The sequence below is a fragment of the Macrotis lagotis genome, chromosome 8, assembly GCF_037893015.1.
Source record: "Macrotis lagotis isolate mMagLag1 chromosome 8, bilby.v1.9.chrom.fasta, whole genome shotgun sequence".
Lineage (NCBI taxonomy): Eukaryota > Metazoa > Chordata > Mammalia > Peramelemorphia > Peramelidae > Macrotis > Macrotis lagotis.
The window spans coordinates 168,075,553-168,098,507 of NC_133665.1; the positions used below are offsets into that span (position 1 = coordinate 168,075,553).

At 38.0% G+C, this 22,955-nt stretch overlaps 1 protein-coding gene across 21 annotated transcripts in view; it reads left to right on the forward strand.

The window, feature by feature from the left end:
- MAGI1 (membrane associated guanylate kinase, WW and PDZ domain containing 1) overlaps positions 1-19,467 on the forward strand; it is a 682,760-nt gene extending 663,293 nt beyond the window's left edge. For 11 of the 21 annotated variants that reach the window (XM_074198788.1, XM_074198789.1, XM_074198794.1 and 8 more), the window contains 5 exons: positions 8,886-8,979; positions 9,116-9,179; positions 10,140-10,286; positions 12,462-12,600; positions 17,110-19,467. In XM_074198788.1, coding sequence (XP_074054889.1) covers positions 8,886-8,979; positions 9,116-9,179; positions 10,140-10,286; positions 12,462-12,600; positions 17,110-17,891 — 1,226 coding nt within the window. In that variant the 3' untranslated portion in view covers positions 17,892-19,467. The remainder of the gene's footprint in view (positions 1-8,885; positions 8,980-9,115; positions 9,180-10,139; positions 10,287-12,461; positions 12,601-17,109) is intronic. The other 10 variants (XM_074198792.1, XM_074198793.1, XM_074198809.1 and 7 more) reach the window with 3 other exon arrangements.
- The last annotated feature ends 3,488 nt before the right edge of the window (positions 19,468-22,955 follow it).

The window sequence follows — 22,955 nt, forward strand, 5'->3', positions numbered from 1 at the left end:
TATTTTAAAAAAATCTCTCAAAATTAGAAAAATGAGTTGTACAATCCATGGGGATGGTCATGTGACTTTTACAAGAAAAAGAAAACTTAATGACTGGGTAACCAGTACTTTGAGGAAGTACTGGTGCCCACCCTAAAGAAAAGCGTATCTTTATAATCAACTATAAGGAACCACTTTGTTCATGACCAGTTCAGTGTTTTGTTTTTTCATAATTTGCAATTCACTCTGAAAGTTTATTCCATTTAATTCATTTATCTCATAAGTCATAATGGAATGTTTACAAAGTCATCTGTAGATCATACATCCCTATGAAAAAGAATAAAAGGAAAAAATAAATAAAGCCATAATCCTGGAGAAAATAATGCTATATAAACAGTAAGGAGAGAAAGAAGAGACAGCTCAGAGTGAGAAAGATCTAGGTTCAAAGTCCACCTCTAACACCTATAGTTGTGTGACCTTGGGTAAGTCACTCAACTTTCCCTGGACCCCATTGCTGCTCTAAGATGTTAATTGATAGATAATTTGTTGATCTGCTTTAGTAGAGAAAGCTATATAGAATTCCCCATCCTGATGCTATCAAAGAACTGTACTAAGAAAGACAAAACAAGAGTTTCTATTAAGGAAGGCATGACAAAGCTCCATAGTCCAGTCCAAAGGAATTGAATCCAGAAGTCTGTTCTTTTTTAGCACAGGATCAGCAGGAGAACCCCAGTTAACTAACCCCAGAAAGAGAAAAAGAAAAAAAAATATTGGTCTCCAGGTTTGGGTATGAGATGATCTAGGCCAAACAAGGAAAGCTAAATATGGACTAAAAGAAGGGAATCTCTTACAAGAATTACAGAAAATAGAATTTAAACGATTATTTAGCAAAAGCTAATCACCAATAAACATGGTGCTACCTAAGTAAAAGAGAAGGGATCATAGGGCAGCATGACAGAACTTCAGAGTCACGGAAGCTCTGACACCCTGGGTAGATCACTAAATTCCTCAGGGGCCTGGCACATCTCCAAGAAAATAAATGGCAAAGGAGGGACTGGTATTGGCCTCATCTGCTTCTTTCCTAATTCAGTAAAATTAGAGATTTGATCCACCCCACTCCTGCCAAAAAAAAAAAAAAAAGGAATTACCTTCTTACCTAAAGATGGTTTCCACTTCTTTATAAAGATCCATTTCTGATTTTAAAATTGAGTCATTGCTTAATAGTTTTGGTGTCCAAACCACATATCACCTGGTTAGGTAGGAAAGAATGATAGAAAGTAATAGAAAAAATATATTTCTAGAACAACATGCATTTGGATCAGACCATGATGGTTCCAATGGGTAGTCATGAATTTGATGGATGTAGTTGAAGAGTCTTCAGGTTCTTCTCTAAAAACCCTTTTCAGCCTAAGAAAAGGCTTTGATACCAGTTAAGTGAGATGGTATATTTGGTATCTTTTTTAAAAAGGAGAGGGAAATGCTCACTCAAAATTATAGGCTCATCTGCTGAAGTCCCATTATTGAGGAGCTATAGAAGGAAACTACCAGGCAGTTTGCAAATAATCTTAAAGAAAGGAAGATGCTGAATCATAGCCATAATGACTTTGGAATGAGCAAATCATATCAAAGTCATTTAATTTCCTTCATTGAAAACAGTGTAATGAACCTTGTTGATAAGAGGGATACGAAATAAATACTTCAGCTAAGTCTGCAGACTTTTGAAGATCTCTTCTTCCCTTCAGATACACTGATACATGAGCATCAGTTCAAAGATGGGAGTTTTATTTATAATAAGCAGTAGCTAATGAAACCCCTTATCCGAGGCTTGTAATGTCTTCAAAGAAATCAATGGCGTCTTTCATGTCATCTTCTAAAACCTTGCCATGAGCACCAGGCTTGCTTATATTCCTGTGTAGACAGGAATTACTTCTCTACACCCAGGTTATTTCAGAACATGACCTCAACGCCCTTCTGTCTCTCCTCCTGGGTGTTTTCTTCCCATTATCTCCCACTAATTGTCTTTGTTTCTATTTTCTCTTTGGCTCGACCACATTTATCTTCACCTGCTCCCTCTTAGTTCTCTCCCTGTCCTCTTTGCGTCCCTTCAAAATATTTATAAAACACTTTGTAAACTTGAAAGTGCTCAATGAATGCTGCTTATTATTATTATCACCATGATTATTAATATTATTAACTTTATAATTATTGTTTTAACGTACTTATAATCTATATCTTAGTTCATTGTTTCTCTAATTATTATATGCAGTTATATACAAATATAATATATGTGTGCATATAATATATATATATATATACAATATCTAAAGTATAACAATTATTATTAGAACTGTTTCACCCTACTCTCAAGATCATTGAAGAAAGCCAACCAAAGCTCAGTTCTCTCTTCCTTTTTTTTTTTTTTTGGCAAGGCAGTGGGGTTAAGTGACTTGCCCAAGATCACACAGCTAGGTCATTATTAAGTGTCTGAGGCTGGATTTGAACTCAGGTCCTCCTGATTCCAGGGCGGGTGCTCTATCCACTGTACCACCTAGCCACCCCAATCCAGTCCCCTTTTGATCAGAACTGTTGTATAGGCATACCTTGAGCAATTCAAAGGAAGATACAAGCTTGCCATCCTTCTTTCCACCTGCAGTACTGAGGATGGTGGATAGTGATGGTAGTGTTGGTGATGATGATGATGATGATGATGATGATGATGATGATGATGATGATGATGATGACGACGACAACAACGACTAATATCTGTGTAACACTTTAAGATTTGCAAAGTCCTTTTCATCCATTTTCTTAATTGATCCTCCAAAAACTATGCGGTAAATGCTATTGTTTTCTTTATAGATATAGAAAATGAGATTGAGAGGATAAGTGACTTTCCAGGATAATACAATAGCAAAAGTCTAAGGCAGGATTTAAATGCAGGTCTTTCCTGACCCCAAGTGTCAGGATCTACTGCACCCACTGCACCACCTGGATGCTTTATTAATCTGCAAGTTAGAACTTCTCTTTCTTCTCAGTCTTGGAGAAAATAGAGGAAGTCTGTTATTATAACAAAGGTTATCCCAAATTATCACAAAGGTCCAGGGTAAAGGTCAGTCTTCTTCAATCTCACCCTTGATCTTGACAGCTCCATCCATCCCAAAGTCACTCTCTGTTCATAATCTTGCTAAATGAAGCCTGGACAGAAGTGAAACTATGATGATTCCTCATAGAGCTAGAATTTGATATCATTATACCTTTTGACTTTTCTAGGCTAACTTCAATTTAATTCAGTTTATTAAACATTCATTAAGGGCCTACAAAGCCCATTGAGTTATGAACCATTACCTGCCCTTTGGAAGCTTTCAATTTGCCTATCAAAAAAGGATGAAGTTCAAATAATGAAACTTGTTATAGGATTTGTGAAGAGAAAAAATTTAATGTTTACTCACATTTGTGAGTTTCTCCTATCTAAGCTCATAAATTTAGAACTGGAAAGGACCCTAGGAGACTCTGGTGTCTGCGGACCTCCTTTTATGTATGAGCAAATTTAGATACCGAGCTTTAAGTGAGTTGCCTAGGGTAATCATTTGAGTCAGGATTTGAACTCGGAGTTTTCTGATTCCAAACCCCAAACTCTAGCATCCTATTCTAAATTTTTACTAAAAATTTTACCCAAAGAGATCAAATTAAAGTGTTTGTTGACATAGGAAGTAGTATTCGACTATACTTCCTATGTCATTGTAAAAGCCATAAACCCAATCCTTGCCCATACTTCTCTTCAAGAGAAAGTCCCAAGCCTCAATAAATAACCACTCCCAAGCATAAAGAAAGGAGTGTCATAATCATACACTTTAAAAAATAAATATCCCAATACTTTTCAAATATTTATAGCATTTAGATTTTTAAATACTTACTCAAATATTTATTACATATGTATTTATACATTAAAATATTCATGAAATGAATAATTCCACCCTTTCTTGAGCTTCTTGGCTTTGTAAGAGACGCTTACGACTGAGGTTAGGACTAGCAACATAGAAAGAAGGGTGGAAATTGCTAGTGCCCACCATGTATTATGTCTGAAAATGAGATCTAAGAGAGCTTGCATCTTGAATCATGTGGATGCTGTGACAATAGTTCGAGCAATATAACAGGCTATTCTTGGTAAACTATTTCTGTGATCGCATAGCAATAGTTATTCTGATTTTCCCAGGAGAGTTTAAGTCATTGTAAATAACATTTCAGGAAAAAATATAAGGCACTTAAACTCAGGAATGACCATTAGAAGTAGCCAGTCTCTCCAAGTTCCTAACAGTTTTCAGTTTCTTCAAGGCAGATAAAAAATAAAGAATAGAATTAGCATGGTATAGGGACTAAAAGTCTGATTTTAGTAACAGTAAGATTCAGATTTAAGGTCTTGCCTCTGATACATTCCTACTCTGCTACCCTGAGCAAGTCATTTAAGGACTCATTTCTGGGTCCAGGAAATCCCATGAGTTGGATTCAAAAGGTTTGAGTTCAAATTCTATCCTTGGCACTTACTACCTATGTGACCTTTGCCAAGTCACAGCTCTCTGAGTCTCCTCATCTCAAAAGTGAGGGGTTTGGGCCAATTGTTCTTTATGATCTTTCCCAACTCTCCATCTCAGATTTGTAAGATAAATATATCTGATTGCGTAAGTTTTAATCTCTAAAATCTCTGGGCCTTTGACAGATGCAAGATTTGTCTGCTTGGAGACAGGTTGTCTGCCTCTCTATATATTGGGTCACAACAAGCTATGCTATATGACCTTCAGCTCTGTGTTAAGAAACAAAATCTATTTTAAAAGCATTTTGTCAAGCACTCTCATCTCCACTTAATTACAGAATGTTTAATACATACAATGTTAATTAAAATAAGCCCAAATTTATCAATATGGCAGAAATACCACTTTTAGTATTCTGCAAATGGCCAGTGAAAGAGAGAAAATGCCAATTCCCTTTTAGCCACTTTAATCATCCACTATGAATTAATTAATAAGTTGGGAGCTGGAGGGAGTTGTGAACTGAAACTTAGTCTTTTATTTCTGAAGCCACTTCATTGAATTGGTAATACTTATATTACAGAATATCAAAGCCATTTAAAAAGGAAGTTCATTTTAAATTGCAAATGAGTATTTGCTTCCCTTGACTCTTCCCATGAATCGCCCATTAAGGCAGAATTAAATGATGGAAATCACCAGAGAAGAAGAAATCAACTCAATTTGGAATGCTATATGAAAAGTCAATAAAAATTCATAATTGTCTCCAACCTGAAACTCCATATAATAGAATACAGAAAATGCCAACTGGACCATAAGAGACAGAAAGAAAGAACTCTATCTGTGTGAGAATTGGGTTATTAGCTGTTTGAGTCCCCTCAAATGGATGAAAACAGTAACTTAGATGAAAAAATAATTATGACATCTGAATCTGATACAGGTGGGAAGCTCTTGGGTTACTATGACACAAAAGCAACCTGAAATGATATTATGATACAATTCAGTGATTATGTTTATTGTTACTCACAAGGAAACATTATCCCTGATGTCTTGTCTATAATTTCCCTGCAGCCCTGTGGAATCTTGTACTTGCTTTTTTTTTTTTTTTCAACTAGGCTTAGCAAAATTTCTGTGAGTAATAGACAACAGAAAGAATGGGAATGAACCTAGTGCCTTCCAAATACTCTAAAGCATCTTGATGTCCATGTCTTAGTGGACTTTGATGTTGCAAATGAATGGCAGCAAGATGGAGCAAATTGGATCCTAGCATTAAAAGCAGGAAAAGACCTGGATTTGAATTGAATTTCTAACAGTTTGTATGCCTGTAAATGGGTCATTTCTGAGTCTCAGTTCTATCATCTGTCAGGTGGATATAATAATAACCATAGATACAATGTTTGTTAACTGCTTTTCAAATCTTAAAGTAATTTTTAAATATTAGTCGCAATTATTAACGAAAGGCAATGTGTTAAAAACTTCATTGCTCGAAGTCAGGAAAATCCTGCATTCAATTCCTGCCTTTAGAACATGCTATCTGTATGATGTAGGCAAGTCACTAGAACCACTCAGTGTCCTCAGATCCCTCCCTGAGACTAATTAATTATGGAAAAGATGCCAACTTGCACTGGTAGAGGAAGGCCATCACTTAGGAATCTCTATACTAGTGAAATCATTCTCCTCATTATTATTCATAATAACATAAGATAGACTCTATATATTGTCTTTATTTATTTATTTATTTAGTTTAGTTTTAACAAGGCAAATGGGGTTAAGTGGCTTGCCCAAGGCCACACAGCTAGGTAATTGTTAAGTGTTTGAGGCTGGATTTGAAACTCAGGTACTCCTGACCTCCAGTGTTCTATCCACTGTGCCACCTAGCCACCCCTATATTATTTTATATATAATCATATGCATGCTACTTCTGTTCAATGATCTGAACAAGTTAATGTCATTTCCAAAGCTTTATAAGAACCCTTCTATGATCTGGATCAAGGACAATGGTCACCATGTTGTCCCTGTGTCTCTTTCATCAAGGGTATCGAGCAAATTAATTCAGTCATTGATCTAAAATAACTTTATCTAGAATATTAGAGAGAACATAGTCCTGAAACGGCCCTGAAGAGGTCCTCTGATATTATAGACTCAGATGGTTTGGAAGATATTATAGACTCAGAGGGTTTGAGAGTAGGAAAGATCTTCAGAGGCTCAGAAGTCTAACATACATCTCTCTCTCTCTCCCCCCTTTACTCTCAATTTCTCATACTACCTTCATATTAAATAAGGTCTGCAGAGAAAAGGTCAAAGGGCATAACTCAAATCTCCTGATGCCTGATACAGCTTTGGAATATGTTATTATAAGGTGTCCCACTGACTGAGAGTTATGGATCCTCCTGGACAGTAGTATATCTCAGCCAGAGACATTAAAAACAACTATAAAACTTGCCTTTCATGACAACCAAGTCCAAACAGTTAGAGATGAAATTCAAATTTCCCTGTTATCACCTCCTAATCAACTCAGTCTAGCTCTGTCCTTAGAGAATTTACCTGAACCATTAAATATGAGAGAGAGAGAGAGAGAGAAATCTACATTCTTGTGTGTATAAAATCTCCCCTATCAATCCTGAGAGAAAAACCCTCAAAATTTCACTGAACTCTGAAAGAAATATTCAATTCAACAAACATTTACTACATCCTTCCATGTGCCAAACACTGTGTTAATTCTGGGACTTGTCAAGTCAACCGAATCCGTCAGTCCCTGCCATCAAGGAGTATGCATCCTATTGAATTCTTGTATTTTTTAAAAATCTGAGGTGCTTGTATATTGAAAACCCATGATTCTTTTGGTTACAATTACCACACACAAGGGAGAATTCTTTTTTTCTATTCAGAACAAAGAACTTAGAATCAACACACAGACCCATTACTGTGTAGATTAATAATGAACCCATGCATGGGGTGTGTTTTCCAAGCTTCTGCTCTGCAGATTTCTGCAGATTTTAATGAAGTTGCTTCTGAATATGACTAGTGTGAAGAAAAGCCAATTTACATGAGATTGGATTCAGATTCATAGGCTGCATGGTATAGCCAATTTACACTTACAGATTCAGGCTCTAAACAATGCAGGTTTAAAAATTAATCTTTCACAAACAGTCCCAGATAAGTTCTCTAGACAATCCAGTGTCTTATATTGTATCCAGCAAAGAAAAGGGTAGACATGATGTGTTTTTGTTTTTTGAAAGTAGATTATTAGCTAAGTTCCCTTTCACTATCAGCTATTAATAGTAATCTAAAAACCAAATTCAAGCTGACAGCCCCTTAAAATATGGTATCTTTGTGTCAGATCCCAACAGACCACTCTTTCTTTGGGATAATGTTCCAGTGGCATTCTTTTTTTTTTAATTTTAGTAAATTTTTAAAAAGACCCAGGGTTCCCTTTCTCTCTTAGACTGTGGCAGTACATTTTACCTACAAATAGCTCTGATACCATTCTAATAGATTTTAACCTCTTATGTTTCTGACTTCAGCAACCTGGTGGTCCCTCCACTCCTGGAGGCTCACATATCCATGTCAGGTCTCATATAGACCCCTGATTTTCATAGTCCACTGTAACTCAGAAATCCAAAACACTAGAAGTCAACCAATCTTGGCTGTAACAACCACAACAGGTGTGCCTCACCATGAGATAGATACGCTCATAATTTGCTAATGCAGATGTCCTTCTTGTTAGCAGGTTGAAAAGAATTTGAGGCATTCTAGCCCCCATTGTATTACTTTAGAATCAATCAATCAAAATTTATTAGATACTTATTATGAGTCAGTAAGTGTTCTAAGCTCCTTCCTTTCCTGGTTTGGAACTTGTGAACTATTCAGTATTCATTGATGGATGTTCTCCATTTCTGACTGGTCTTATAGCCATTTCAAAGCATGAATGTTTTCAAAATTCTGTTGAGAACACCCCAGTCATTGTAGAGCAAACCAACTATTCTCACTCATAGAATTACATTCTCATAAGCCATTACACCATACCAACACACATTAGTGAGTCAGTGTGACCTGTTAAGACTGATTGGGATCAGTTGACCTCAACAACCTACTATGTGCTAGCCAAGCAAGACTGGGGAAGTGCCTTAACCTCTCACTGGCTCAGCTATCTCATTCCAAGTTGCAGAGCAGAGAATGATCTACTACCTTGTACTAAGGAAATCACTGTTGTATGTGCTGGAGACATAAAGAGAAAACTAAACAGATAAATACAAAATACTCGCAAGGTAAATGCAGATCATTTGGGAGTGCAAGGTAGGGTTGCAGAATTCTAATAACTGATCAGCCAAGACAGACCTGAAGGAACCATGTAACTCTTCCTTTATTTCCTATATCTCCCCACAGAGTCCTCAAATGCCACTTTGTTGACAAATGCTGAAAAGATTGCCACCATTACCACCACGCACACTCCTTCCCAACAAGGAGCCCAGGAGACCAGGTCAGCTACCAAACACGTAGATGTACTTTATGTTCTGTGTTCATTTTTCCCCACAACCATTGATTGCCCTTGGTTTTTTCCTAGTTTTCCCATGGGTTGCTCTTTTTTTCCCCTCTCTTCCTCTCTTTTCATTCAGCAGGAACAACACTAAACCAAAGCAGGATTCGCAGTTTGATTTCAAAGCTCCCCAGGCTGCACAGGTGAGCTCAACTATTTTCCTTTGTCTCATGTACCTATTAGTCTGAATTTCTGACTCATAGAGCATTCTTAAAATAGAGGGAAAATAACCCCTTGTAGTTTAACAATTTATCTACCATAAACCCTCAGATCATTATTTCAGAAATGAGGTTTTAATATTTTGTTTTTAAAAATATGGTTGGATATACTTTTTTGGAACTCATGAACTATCCTATATGCATTGATTGATGTGTTTCATTTCTTTTTTTTTTTTAAATTTATGGCAATGGAGTTAGGTGGCTTGGCCAAGGTCACACAGCTAGGCAATTAAGCATCTGAGGTTGGATTTGAACTCAGGTACTCCTGACTCCAAGGCCAGTGCTCTATCCACTGAGCCACCTAGCTGCCCCCAATGTGTTGCATTTCTGATTGGCCTTATAGACATTTCAAAGCATGCATATTTAGAAAGATCTCTCAAGAACATCCCAGATTCAATGTAGAGCAAGCCAACCATTCACTCATAGAATTATGAGATATTTGTCTACAAATAACTGAGCCAAATACTGCCCCTAGGAAAAAAAAATCAAAGTTTCATGTAGACAAAGATTGCACTCATGAAAGGGTCTATGGCCCCCAAATACATTTTGTTCAGAAAGAATTAATTTGCTACTCTTAAATCACTCCCACACCAGACTTAGAAAAGAAATGATGAACCTTATTAAAAGTGTGTTATTTTTAAAGATAGGATTAATCCTCAATCATAAGTGTTTTTATTATCTTTTTGATGATGCTGTGTAATTCTAGGCTTTTAGTAAATGAATGCTCAAATGAATGAATGACTAGAATGAATGAATCAAAAGCTATAATGAATAAATGGATGACTAAAATGAATGAATAGCTGAAATGAATAAATGAAAGAATGACAAAACAGCCTGAATTTACCTTCAGACTTTCAATATTTCTTCTACTTCCGTGTCTTTCAGCAGGACCAAGATTTCTATACTGTTGAACTGGAAAGAGGAGCCAAAGGATTTGGTTTTAGTCTTCGAGGAGGCAGAGAGTATAATATGGATCTCTATGTGTTGCGGTTAGCTGAGGATGGTCCAGCAGAGAGGTGTGGAAAGATGAGGGTATGTAAGAAGAGGGTGACCAGTGGGGGCCCTAAAAAATAGCTCATGAAACATATCTTCATTTTTTTATGCAAATAGGTGGGAAACTACAGGTATAGAATGTTGCCTGTACCAGAAGTCAAGGTTCCCCTTTCACTTGGTTTTGTTTAACTGTCTTTATTTGTTATAGAAGCTCAGTGCTAGCTAGGAGTGCGATGGGTTATATCTAGAAAGTACTAAACCTACAGTCAGGAAGACTCATCATAATGATTTCAGATTTGACCTCAAATACTTACTAACCATGTGACAGGTTCCCTTCACCCTGTTTGCTTCAGTTTCTTCATCTGTAAAATGAGCCAAAGATGGAAACGGCAAACCACTCCTGTATCTCTGCCATGGAAACCCTAAATGCGTTCACAAAGAGTTAGATATGGCTAAAGACTGAATAACAACAGCAAAGAAAAATCATTAATAAAACTTATCTACTTAAAAATCAACAGAATCCTAAAACAATTTTACTTTCACTAAATTTTTACCCATTTTGTAAGGACATTTCCTCTTTCTGGGAATCAAGAGGCCTAAGGGCTTTAGAGACTTATCATAGGATCTTAGGGCCTGTTTTGGTTTTGTTTTGTTTTGTTTTTTTACAGTTAAACATGAAATTTATTCTCTAAGATCTACCATGAAACTATATTATGATAATGAACACCTAAGGCTTGCTTTTAGTGGAAAATTGGGATGTTTCAAAGACATGGAATTGATTCATGCAGTTGGAAAAAAACAAGTAAAATTTGCTCCAAAAGCAGGCAAAGAAGGGAGAAAGGACAAGGGGTGGAGGAAAGGGAGGAGGAAGGGGGACACTGGGCCAGGAGACTGGAGAGAGAGAGAGAGAGAGAGAGAGAGAGAGAGAGAGAGAGAGAGAGAAAGTCCTTTGTCCTGGTTGAAAAATCTTCTTAAGTTGTCCCAAAATGAACTTGGACCAAGATATTACAAAAATTCAGCATATACTCTTACCCTATATTTTCTACATCATCTTCTAGGTGACTGTCTGGTAGGATTCTAAGGACTCCTGAATGCCATCTCAAATTATGTCAGAGACATAATTGACTTGGGATTGGTTTCATATTGCCAGAAAAATTCACAATTTTGGTGAATTGTTCCCATGCCCTCCTTTTACAGGGAAATCTTTGTAACCCATTCTTAGGCAGAAAATTCAGGGTTTCATTTGCCTTGAGATTTGAGGTAATGGAGGCAGTCAGGTGGTGCAGTGGATAGAGCACCAGCCCTGTCAGACACTTAACAGTTACCTAGCTGTGTGACCTTGGGCAAGTTGCTTAACCCCATTGCCTTGCAAAAAACTAAACAATAATAATAATAATAATAATAATAATAATAATAATAACAATAAAAGGGTTAAGAATCATTCCCCCCAAATGGTTAGTTACATTGAACAAGAAGTTAATAAATTTGTTGGAGATTTTCCTGGCTGTATCCCTAATTCTAACATAGAATTCAGTGCATTCTCTTGCAAATTATCTTGGGGGGTGGGGGGAGGGAGAAAGGTAGGGAGAGGGTAACTTAGAAGGGAAGTTACTTAAAATGGCATTGACATGTTTTCACTCAAACACTTGAACAAGAAGTCTTATCCATGTAAATCCTCAAATAAAATAGTACAAGTAATGCTCATCATAAACCTAGCAACACTCGTTGTCAAGAACCAATGTAGGAGGTGATGCTGGGTGATGAGGCAATATGGCTGGGTGCCTAAGTCACTTTATATTCATTGGGCATGCATTAGTGATCAGGGATGACTTTGACTTTTCCCATCCAAAGATCTTAGAAGGTTCTGTTGAAACAGTACCTGAACAGAACGTTTATACTTCTGTCCTTCATTAGAAACATTATTGATGCGAACTTTTCTTGTGCTGATGTTTGAATCAGTTACGACTAAAACCTAATGAGCCCTACCTAGTTACAAGATCCTCATCTGAATTATGGGCACATTGTTTAATAGCTCTATTAGGGGTGGTACTTAACTCAGGAGGTATCCTAATTCATTTTTCCCATACCTGGGTTCCATGGAATTCTTTTTAGGAATTCCTTCTAGTTTCTTCTCCAAACTAGGTGAGTTATGTTATTGTAAGGTGGCTAGTCTTCTGACATTGATTTTCTTCATTTTTTTTTTTGACTTGGTAGATTGGCGATGAAATCTTAGAAATCAATGGGGAAACCACAAAAAATATGAAGCATTCTCGAGCTATAGAACTGATTAAGAATGGTGGCCGCAGAGTTCGTCTATTTCTGAAACGCGGAGATGGCTCAGTACCGGAATATGGTGGGTCAAACTATGAAAACATTCCTTTCTTCCCTGGCATCACTCCATGAATTTGTCTCCAGAGCCGCAGCAGGAAATTATTTTTGTTTTCCTTTCTCACCAGTGTCTTACCAACCTTTTTGCAACACGTGATTAATTGCCTCGCTTGTTCTGAAATCTCTGCACATTTCATCCTTTTTGCTTGCTTCCATGGACTGGGGCGGAGAGTTAGGCAAGACCATCATAGCCCCTCTTTTCTGGTGATCAGAGAAAGAACATTTTGACTAGTCCAACCAAGAAAGAAGGAATGTTTGTTTGAACTGTGCCAAACTGTTTCTCAGTGGTTCTATTGCTAGCACAAAATGACACTGTTCTTTTAAAGGAGGAAAACAGTTTTCCTAAGTGATATGTTGAGGCACAAATACTTTTTTTGGTTGTTGTTGAATTTGTGTCTGTATTCAGAGACATGAAATTCTCAGTTTTTCTAAATCTCTGTATACAATCACTCCTCTTCCCACCCAAATTCAGACCTTCTGAGCCCACTGTTGTTTAAAAAAAGTCTGTTAATAGTCCTATATTTTTAACTGATAAAGGATGAAACACATTTCCAGTGCTCATCATGGGGGAAAAGATGCTACTCTACCTTTCCTGTGAGGAAAGCTAAGTGCTATACTATTGTTCCTTTATCATACCTAGAGACATGAGTTGAGTAGACAGCATTGATCTTGATTTAGATTAGGGTTCTGATGGAGAAAATATTGTATATTATGATAATTATGTCCTATTTATTTGAAATAATTGTTTTAAAAAATTATGCCCTAGATGTAGGGCTCTTCCCAACCAAAGGTCTTCAAAGTTTCTATAGAAACTGTGATTGAAGGATACCCTTGAACTTGGCTGCCCCTTATTAGGGATACTAACTACTCTTTAGACCTCCTTTCTGAAAGTCGTTCTGCACAATTCACAATTGAATTCTGGGACTTGCTGAGATGTTGAATCAAGTGCCACTCAATGTGATGGGGTTGCCCGTTTGGAACACTCACCTCCCCAATGGCATACGCCATTTGGCAGGAATACTCTGGGCCAAAACCAGGAGGCTTCTGTTGAAGGCCCCCTTAGGAAATGACCCAATGGAACTCTGAATTCCAACTCAAGTGGAGGAATATTCCCAACATTCCCATGCAGTGGCTGGGCGCACCTTTCTGCACTAATAAACCTCTTAACACTAGATTCAACGATGGCACTGAAACTGTGTGAGATTCTGTCTTCCTCTTTGTCTTCCCTCTATGCTCCTCTTGTTTGGATGTACCATGTTGTTGGGGACCCATTGTAACCACCCTGTACAGCTTCACATCTCAAAATATATGTCTGTTGCACTGAGGATGGAAAAAAAATTCAAGATTTATAAATGTTCTTTTGGGCTCAAATAAAGATCGTTAAATATGCAGTTTCAAAGGAAGGGTTGAATATACTGGGCTCATGCTGCTGTAACCATTTGCAAGTGTCATTTGGGCTTAAGCCCCTTAGCTCTATCAATGAGAGTCACAAGTGGGTTGGTTATGCTTGTGTTCCATTCCAATCTTTTTCTTACTCGATTGGAGCCCACTCCTCTGTGAGGCTATTTTTGTAATGAGTTTTTTGTACTTAATTTCACCACCATCGCGGTCTTGAGTGGGGGGGCGGATGGGACTCCGGGTTTTGTTTCAGTTTTTTGTTAATTGTCGATGCCTTTTCTATGCCAGCCTGTGTCATTATTCTGGATGTTTAAAAAAAAATGGATGCATTCATTGTCTTGGGTTTTTGAGTCACCTTTTGGCTGTCTAATTAATTATGCTACTATCATAATTGCTGTCTCTCCAGCCTTATTTGGGTGTCGCCTTAGACTGTCTGACTGGACAAATAAACTTTCTTTGCCCTAAGATAACCAAATGAAGATTTATTACTTTTTTTTTCTTTCACTTTTATTATAGGGAATCTAAATGTTCAACTTTTCTCTCTCTCTCTTTCTCTTTTTCTGACTGTTCTTGGTGCTGGGCTCTCACTTCCTCAGCGATGATCCCTCCTAATATCGCTGCATGTATGAGAAATGACAAGCTCGGGGAGGCTTGCTTCTACCTTATGGGCCATAACCAAACTACGGTTTGTAGCCAAGTCAATACTAGGTGTTTCTGTGCTGTGGCCTAATTCTCTCATTGCTTCTGCTTTGCTCTATACTGATATGTATGGCAATTCATTCTGAGCGCTCCCCTGCCTTCTCTAAATTGTAAGTACATGACCTAACCTATTCAAGCTTTGATCTGACAAAGTAAGTAGGTAATGGGATCACAGAAAGACTTTGGAGCCCAGCTAGTCTGGTCTGTACCTGAATAAGTGTCCCTTCCCACCTAGAGGAGGCCCAATGGCACAGGAGTTAAAGGGCTGAGTTCAAATCTAATCTTAGCCACTTATTAATTGTATGACCCTGGGTGAGTCATTTAAGCGCACTCTCAGTTTCCTCATCTTTTAAAAGGAAATAATCCTACCTGCTTGCCAGAGTTGTTTTTGAGGATAAATCTGCAAAGTACTTTGTAAAACTTGAGTGAATGTGAATGCTAATTATTATTATTGTTGTTATCGTTTTTATTATAACCCTCATCCTCCCTGCAAAAGGACCGTCCAGCCCAAAGGGAAGGGGAACCTCGCTTAGGCTTTCAAATCATCCCAGTCTACTTCTGGACACTTCTCATTATTTGTAATTATATTCACCCCCCAAATTAGGTTCTACTCATTCTACCTATTGCTCCTAATTCTTCCCTCTTGGGGTCACGTAGGGGAAGTTACAGTAGGTGGTTTTTAAGGCCAGTGTTTATCCTATATTCCTGCTGACAGATAATCTACAGGTTCACAGATCTAGAGTTGGAAGGAGCCCTCAAGACCATTAATACTTGTGTGTCTTTTGACATATCCCCTACCTTCCCTAACTTGCCATTTTTCTCATCTGTAAAATGGGGAAGTGTTTGTGGGATGAGGGTGAGCGTTGATTAGATGCCCTCTCAGGTGTCTTTGAGTTCTAAATCAGTGATACTAAATATACTCCCTCTTGTAGAGGGATCTGGTACTTAAAGACTCATGCCTTCTCTTAATCTCCTAACAAGGAAGCAGAATAAGAAAGCCATTATAATTCACGTGCAAAGTTGTACAAATCCAAAGCTCATGGCTATGGAGAAAACATTCTCAACCTTTCCAACACCCACATTTTTAAAATGAGCCATTTTTTCATCTGTCCCACAGTATTTACCTCCATGTAATAGTGAATGGATGAGACTTTTTTATTCTGAGGAAATGAGATTACTTTTCACAAAACAGGTAGTTTGGTCTTAGGCTACTCTACTTAACAATCATCTGCAAGATGGCTAACTGAATTACTGCCCCAAACTTGAAATTCTAGTGGAAGTTGGGGAGGGGCAGGGAGGAGCAGGTTGACAGTTCATGAGAAGCTTGAGTGTTGATAATATAGGCATTGATGCCTTTTGAATGAGATTTACTGAGAACATCTGCATTCCCCTTTTTCTCTGCAATAGTCATGATGATTTACTATGTAGAAGACATCATTCATGAGCATCTGTCTCAAGTGGTGGTGGTGGTGGTGGTGGTGGTAGTGTGTGTGTGTGTGTGTGTGTGTGTGTGGTGGTTGTGTGTAATTTATAGTCAGGTAAACCAAACTTCACTGTATCAAATGGAGGTATGTGTAGTGAGTTAGCTATAATGATTTGTGGGATGTCATTTAAAATGTCTACACACCATAAGGATCCTCATGGTCAAATCCCTTAACAGTGGTAAGAAGATAGAATGTTAACTAATTATTCTACAGCACTTACACACTTTTCTTAAGAGTTCCATGGCCTTTGTGAACAAAAACTCTGTGAGGCAGGCTTTATGGGTAGAATGGTACCCATGTTTCAGGATTAGAAAATTTCATTTATTTACCCCCAATAGCAGCACCCAGAGTAGTAGCTGTTTTGACCAAACCTTAGTTGTACTTAACATAAGAGAAGTTGAAAACATTTCTGGTTCCAGGACTTTCCAGAAATAATTATTCTTCCACATCACTCTACCCCCAACTTTGAACCCCCCAGGCCCTTTCCCATTCTTACCTCCCCCCCCAAAAATCATCTCCTTTCAAAAAACAATTATCTAAAGGAAAGGATGTTTTTAGTTCTGTTTAGTTCATTTCTAGTCAAGATCCAATGTCCTTCAGCAATTGAAATCATGTCAGATACTGTAATTATCTGAATGACTCAGGTCTAGGCAAGTTTTTAGATGTTGGGAATAATGGGGAACAATCATAGGCTAGCTTCAGAGCATCCCAAGTACTAATCGATAACTCCCCCTATTTGTAGTTACATTTAAATTAACAAAGCTTGAGTTGGCTTCCATTACTGACTGTCTTAACGGTTGTTTGTTTTTGTCATTAATGGAGTCTGAAATGTAGTGAATGGTGTCGGGAGCTAAAGGACTCTTGTACCAAACTGCTATTTTCATTTCTTCCAGACCCCAGCAGTGACAGGAACGGCCCCCCCACAAGTCCACAAAATGTACCGGAAATGAAAAGTGGGCCATCTGATCGGCGACAACACCCATCATTGGAGTCCAGTTATCCACCAGATCTTCACAAATCATCACAACATGGGGAAAAGCGGGCGTATGTTAAAGATCCAAAAGGCAGCAGAGAGTATAGCAGACCACTCAATGAACACCACACTTGGAATGGAATTTCTAAAAGACCCGAAGGGGCCGCAGCAGGGAGGCCAAAGGACCGAACATCAGAGGGAAATAAAGAAACCCACCAGGAGAGGATGGTGATCAATGGACCAAAAAAGAAATCACCTGAAAAGAGGCGAGAAGGAACAAGGAGTGCTGACAATACTTTGGAGAGGAGAGAACGACATGAGAGGAGGCGAGAGATTTCTCCTGGGAAGAGAAGAGAATGGTCACCAGGCCGCCGAAAAGATGGTTCACCCAGCAGACGAAGAAGATCCTTAGAAAGACTCTTGGATCAGAGGAAATCTCCAGACCGAAGAAGAGAGTATTCACCCGAAAGGAGGGCCAAGTCTTCTGACCGAAGGAGAGAGCGGTCCCCAGAGAGGAGACGGGCACGGTCCCCCGAGAGAAGGAGAGAACGGTCACCGGAAAAGAGAAACCGAGATGACAAAACTAATCGTAAAGAAAGGGAAGGCCCCAATCAGAAGCCAGACGTGAACAGAAGTTCCAGACATCCCCCCGAGCAGAGAAGGAGACCTTATAAAGAATGCAGCACTGACCTCAGTATCTGAGCCTTTTTTGCATCACGTTCCAGCCTTTACAGGGTTAAAGATTTTAAGAGGGTAACAAATTATTTAGTTTCTTATGTAACAAAGCATCCAATACCTTATGATCTTAAGGAATAGCAACAAACATTTTATGCAGATGAAACATATAAGAAAAATATATGAAAAGTGTTGTGCCTGATGTATCATATTAAAGAAAGTATTTTTAAATGTATACTTTTTTTGAAAATTATTTGCCAAATGCTGGTCCTAAAGGCCCTAAAGGATATAAATTTTCTTTCTACATACAGTTTAGAGTTGTGGAGCATCATCCTTGACTGGGCAGCCTTTTCCTCTCATAGTCAAATGGGGCAGTCAGTAATTCCTCTAGGAAAGGAAATTCATTGATTACATTTAATTATTTGAATCCAGACTGTTATTTGGTGATTTCCTACTATACTGTATCTAGGAGTTTTGAAAAGAAATGGGGAAGGGGAAGAAGGCAAAAGAATTATGCCGGTTGGGGCTGAGGACCCTTCCTGAAGATAGAAAGCAAGCTATCCTCAAAAGGAATTAACTGTTTGGAGAGACTACTATAATGATGAAGGATATTTATATGAAGATTAAGCAGCACAAAAAAGACTTACTTGATTCTTGATCCAGCGCTGGTTCAACCAACAGTTTATATCTTTCCTGTCTGGCAGGAGATTAAAACAAACAAACAAACAAACAGGAGCCAGGGCTACCACACCCGTGACACAAGTGTAGACCACCAAGCTCATTAAGGATCTTCACCATCTACCAAGATCGCATCAAGACAGCGCCACTGCAGTTTAGCTCAATGACTAGAAGCAATCGGACCATCTTCTTAGAAGTAGGATAGCCACTAGAAAATGGAGGTTCACACACAGTATAATGGAGGCATTTGAAATCCCCAGTATACAGTGGGTGTGTTCATTCTACTTAGCATAAACCAGTAGACATTCTTGCTAGACTTTTTACTTCAGGAAGTAAAGGAGGGGAGAAGGACAAATTTCTTTATTTACTTTATTTTACTGTTTGATTCTACCTGAGACAAGCAGGATACTCCTTGTGAATGCAAGTCAAATATCCCCAAGATGACCAAAGAAGCCATTGGGAGAGGTCACCCAGTCTGGTTGGGAAGCTTCTGCCCTGGTGACTTTGTTGCTTGAATAGCCCCGGATAACAAAACACAATGCAAGGGGGGAGGGGAGCTTTTTTTTCTTTCATTCTCTTATCCTTTCTTTCAAGTTGTAATTTTTCAAGATGCAAGTAGTGTGGTGACGTCTGCTATGGCCGTGGTTTACGGCCAGAATGGATTACTGCCTAGCTGAGCCAAAATGTTTGCCGTTCCCTTTGGACCACTCGAGTAAACTGCTGCTTGTGGCGTGTTGGTGTGTTCATGGTCTACTGTTTCACATCTTCCATACAGACACCAAGCATTACGAGTCTATCACTGTTGTTCCCGTGGTACTGTAAAAAAAAAATTTAAAAAAAATAACAAAAACAAACCAAGATGGCCAATCATTGTGTGTACAGAGTTTAAATTGTAATTAATAGAGCCTGTTGAAACACAACAAAACTGTTGCCTTTTTTTCTTGTATAAAAGAGAATTTATGACAAAATTTAGATGTGAGGAATGTGATTAAGTGTTTATATTTCTGAAAATGAAGCAAATTGATTCATGGGGATATATTTTAATGTACACTGAATCAGGTATGTAAAGCCGTTTTCAAATGGGAGCCTCTATAAGTAATTCTCAAGCTTTGATTTATCCCATCATGGTGGGCCTGCCTGTGGATTATTAAGCCCTTGTACGCAACCTTTGTTCTCCGCTCATCTTTTCTCGCTGTGTGCTATGGGCTCACATGTGTGCTCTTTTGGTGTTGATGAAAAGCAGTGTGTGGGCCAATCTTTTTATAAAACACTATGCATATATAAATACAACATTGTTCATAGCTTTATTTGACTTTTGGGTTTATACATGGTGTGAGTAGGAGTCAAAAGTAGATGGGGATTTACTCAAAGCCAGCTACTTTCCTTGAAACAGACATAATGTATGTTGTTATAACATAGAAGGGGAAAACCTGTGAAAGCTATTTTTCTTATTAAATAAATTTGTATTACATACAAAGCATCCATCCCAATGCACTAGTCACATTCAGGAAGAATAACCCTGAAAAATCACTGTTCTTGGGCAGTTCATTTGCACCCCCCCCCCCCCAGGCAAAAAATTGGATTCCACCTAAGGCCCTACCATTAGGAGTCGATTCTTGAATTATAGCCAAATAACATGATGTGAAGGGTCTGCAGTCCCCAGGTCAACTCAATATATATTTGTCTCTCATCAAGGTGGAGATTTGAGTAGATCCCAAAGCAAATCTGTCTTAGGATAACTTATTGTCAGAGATCATATTTAGAATTTATAATCTGCATGAAACCAATTGGGACCGGTCAAAGTCTCTGAAGACTTGGGGAGTAATATCTCAGTCTTTATTTCCCAATTTGAATTTTCCTTTGGAAACACTGTCCTGTATGAGGACTATGCATAAAGTCCAAGGATACAGTTTTCTCTGAATTGCTCTATTTATCATTGGATATTTCTTCCTGGTCACTTACTCTAGCTATCACATCTTGATGGGAGGCCACTGATGAGTATTTTATATGTTCAAAATTGAACCATTTAGAATTATTTCCCCCACTACACAATCAATGCCTGGAAGAGTGTTAGGGTAAAAACCGGTCACCCTACTTGTATTTTTTAAGTTTGAGTCTTTTGTGAAAGATTTTTTTAATGCATTTTTACTGTTAAAAAAATACACGGAAAATGTATGCATTCCATAACAATTACTGCTTTCTGGATTTGTATTGTTGTCTTGAATTTGTCATTTTGATTTTCTGAATACATTTGGGTCAAGACTCCAACTGGGAACTGGCACTTGTTTCAAACTGAAACATCAGTGTAGCAAAGCAAGGCTAAATGACTACCATACTGGTTCCATGTTCATCTGCCAAGACCAAAAAGAACAAATTGCAATATAAAATTTCTTCACAGAATCTAGCAATCTCCCTGCTTTCCCCTAACCACCTCATTAGCTCCCTATTTCTTTTCTATCAAATAAAATTATGGAATTTTAAAATTGGTGGATTCAAATACCACCTCGGTTGCTTAGAACAGTATATAAATGGACACTTAATAGTTATTTCCTGACAACTTCATGTGTGACCTTGGCTAGTCACTTTAACAACTCAGGGCCACAATCTCCTCTTTTGTAAAGTGAGAATTGCATTATATGGCCTCTGAGGTCCCTTTCAGTTTTATATAGGGGATGCTATGATTCTGTGATCACTGGCTATCAAGTTTAGTGGTGTCAAACTGAAACAGAAATGGGGGGCCACTAAATCTGGAATAAAGACCCCTGTAGCACCACATATTGCCTTAGAAAACAATATTTTTAGTGGAATTTTATTTTGTTAAACATTTCCCAATTGCATCAAATCTGGTTCAAGCTGCATTTGTATTGGATATCTCTGATCCAATCCAACACGTATCCCTCTTTCAAAAAGAAAAATCTGTTCTGCAGAATTCTAAAGGGGTCATTTAGCCTCTGCTGAAATACCTCCCTTGAGGGTGGAATTTACTACCTCCCAAGGCAACCCATACCACTTTTATACAAGCCCTCATTTTTAGGAAGTTTTTCCTTCCATTAAATTTAAATGTACCTCAACTTCCACGGTCCAAGATTTGGATTGGCTAAGGTGCCCTATCTAGGCATCCCTCATCTGGAAAGTGAGAGAACTAAACTGGAAATCTCTATGGTCCCTACTAGATCTAAATCTACGATCCTGTTCATAGGATGTTCATCCATTGTTCCCTATCCTTGTTTGTGCATCAAGCAATTAAAATCAAATCCTTCTTCCACATGAAATTCCTTCAGATTCTTGAAAACATCAATGATGTACCCTTCCTCCATTCTTTTCTTCCCTGTAACTTCACCTCATTAATTAATAAAGCAGATTAAACTTCATTCCTAAGGTCAATATCTCTAGTTTCTTCAACACAACTATTCTGGCCCTTTATCATTGCTTTTGCCTTTCTCTAAAAACATTCCAGTTGATGGATCCTTCCCAACTAGTGGGGTCAATAAGTGAACACAACTCTCCAGGTGTGTTGCCAGTCACACCAATTACAAATAATGACCTGGCCCCCTGTAAGGCAAGGCCCCCTTGCCTTTCTAAAATTAGTGAGAAAACTGAAACATGTTACTTCCCAAGCATAATTTTGCTCTTTAGTATTTGGTCATTCCAAGTGCAATGATTACTGCCCAGGAGCTTTGGAATTGAAATAGGATAGCAACTTAGCTATCTTGTAGATGCACCTCAATCCACTTTGGTGGATTTAAGGTTTAGGTAACTTTCCCTGACATTAAGTCAAACCTTGTCTCTGAAACCTTTTGAAAATGGGAGAAACTTAGACATGTTCTGTTGTCCGTCAGTGTTTCAATACACTTATAAATGTATGATTTCATTGCTCAAGAATTCAATTTCTATAGATCAATTTTTAAAAGGATCATTTTTCATTGGCTTCATTTCCTGGATATTCCAAAGAGTATCCTACAAATAATTTTTCCTTCCTGCTGAACTTTCTTCCATTTTATTTTGTCCCATAAATATCAATTACTGACATTGTGCTTTCCTGTTTTATTAAAGAAGGCATCCCTGTGGTGGCCCATGGCTCAAAGGCAATTGAGAGCTTTCATTCTCTGCTTTTTGACTTCGATGGTTAGCAGTACAAAGCAAAGATATATTGCAGTTCACTTGCTCCTTTCAGAGGAACTAGTTATAAGAAGTCTGACAAATGGTCAGGAAGCCCTTCTAGTATTCCTTCAAACAATTTTCTTTTCACATGACAATACCATCAGTATCATTAGTATATGTTGAAGGTGGTTCCTTATTTCCTTTGAACACATACAACATCAAAATATGAATGGGAAATAACCTTTCCCAACAGTTATTTGGAGGTATTTTTTTAAAGGAAATAACCTTTCCCAACAATGATTTGGAGGTATT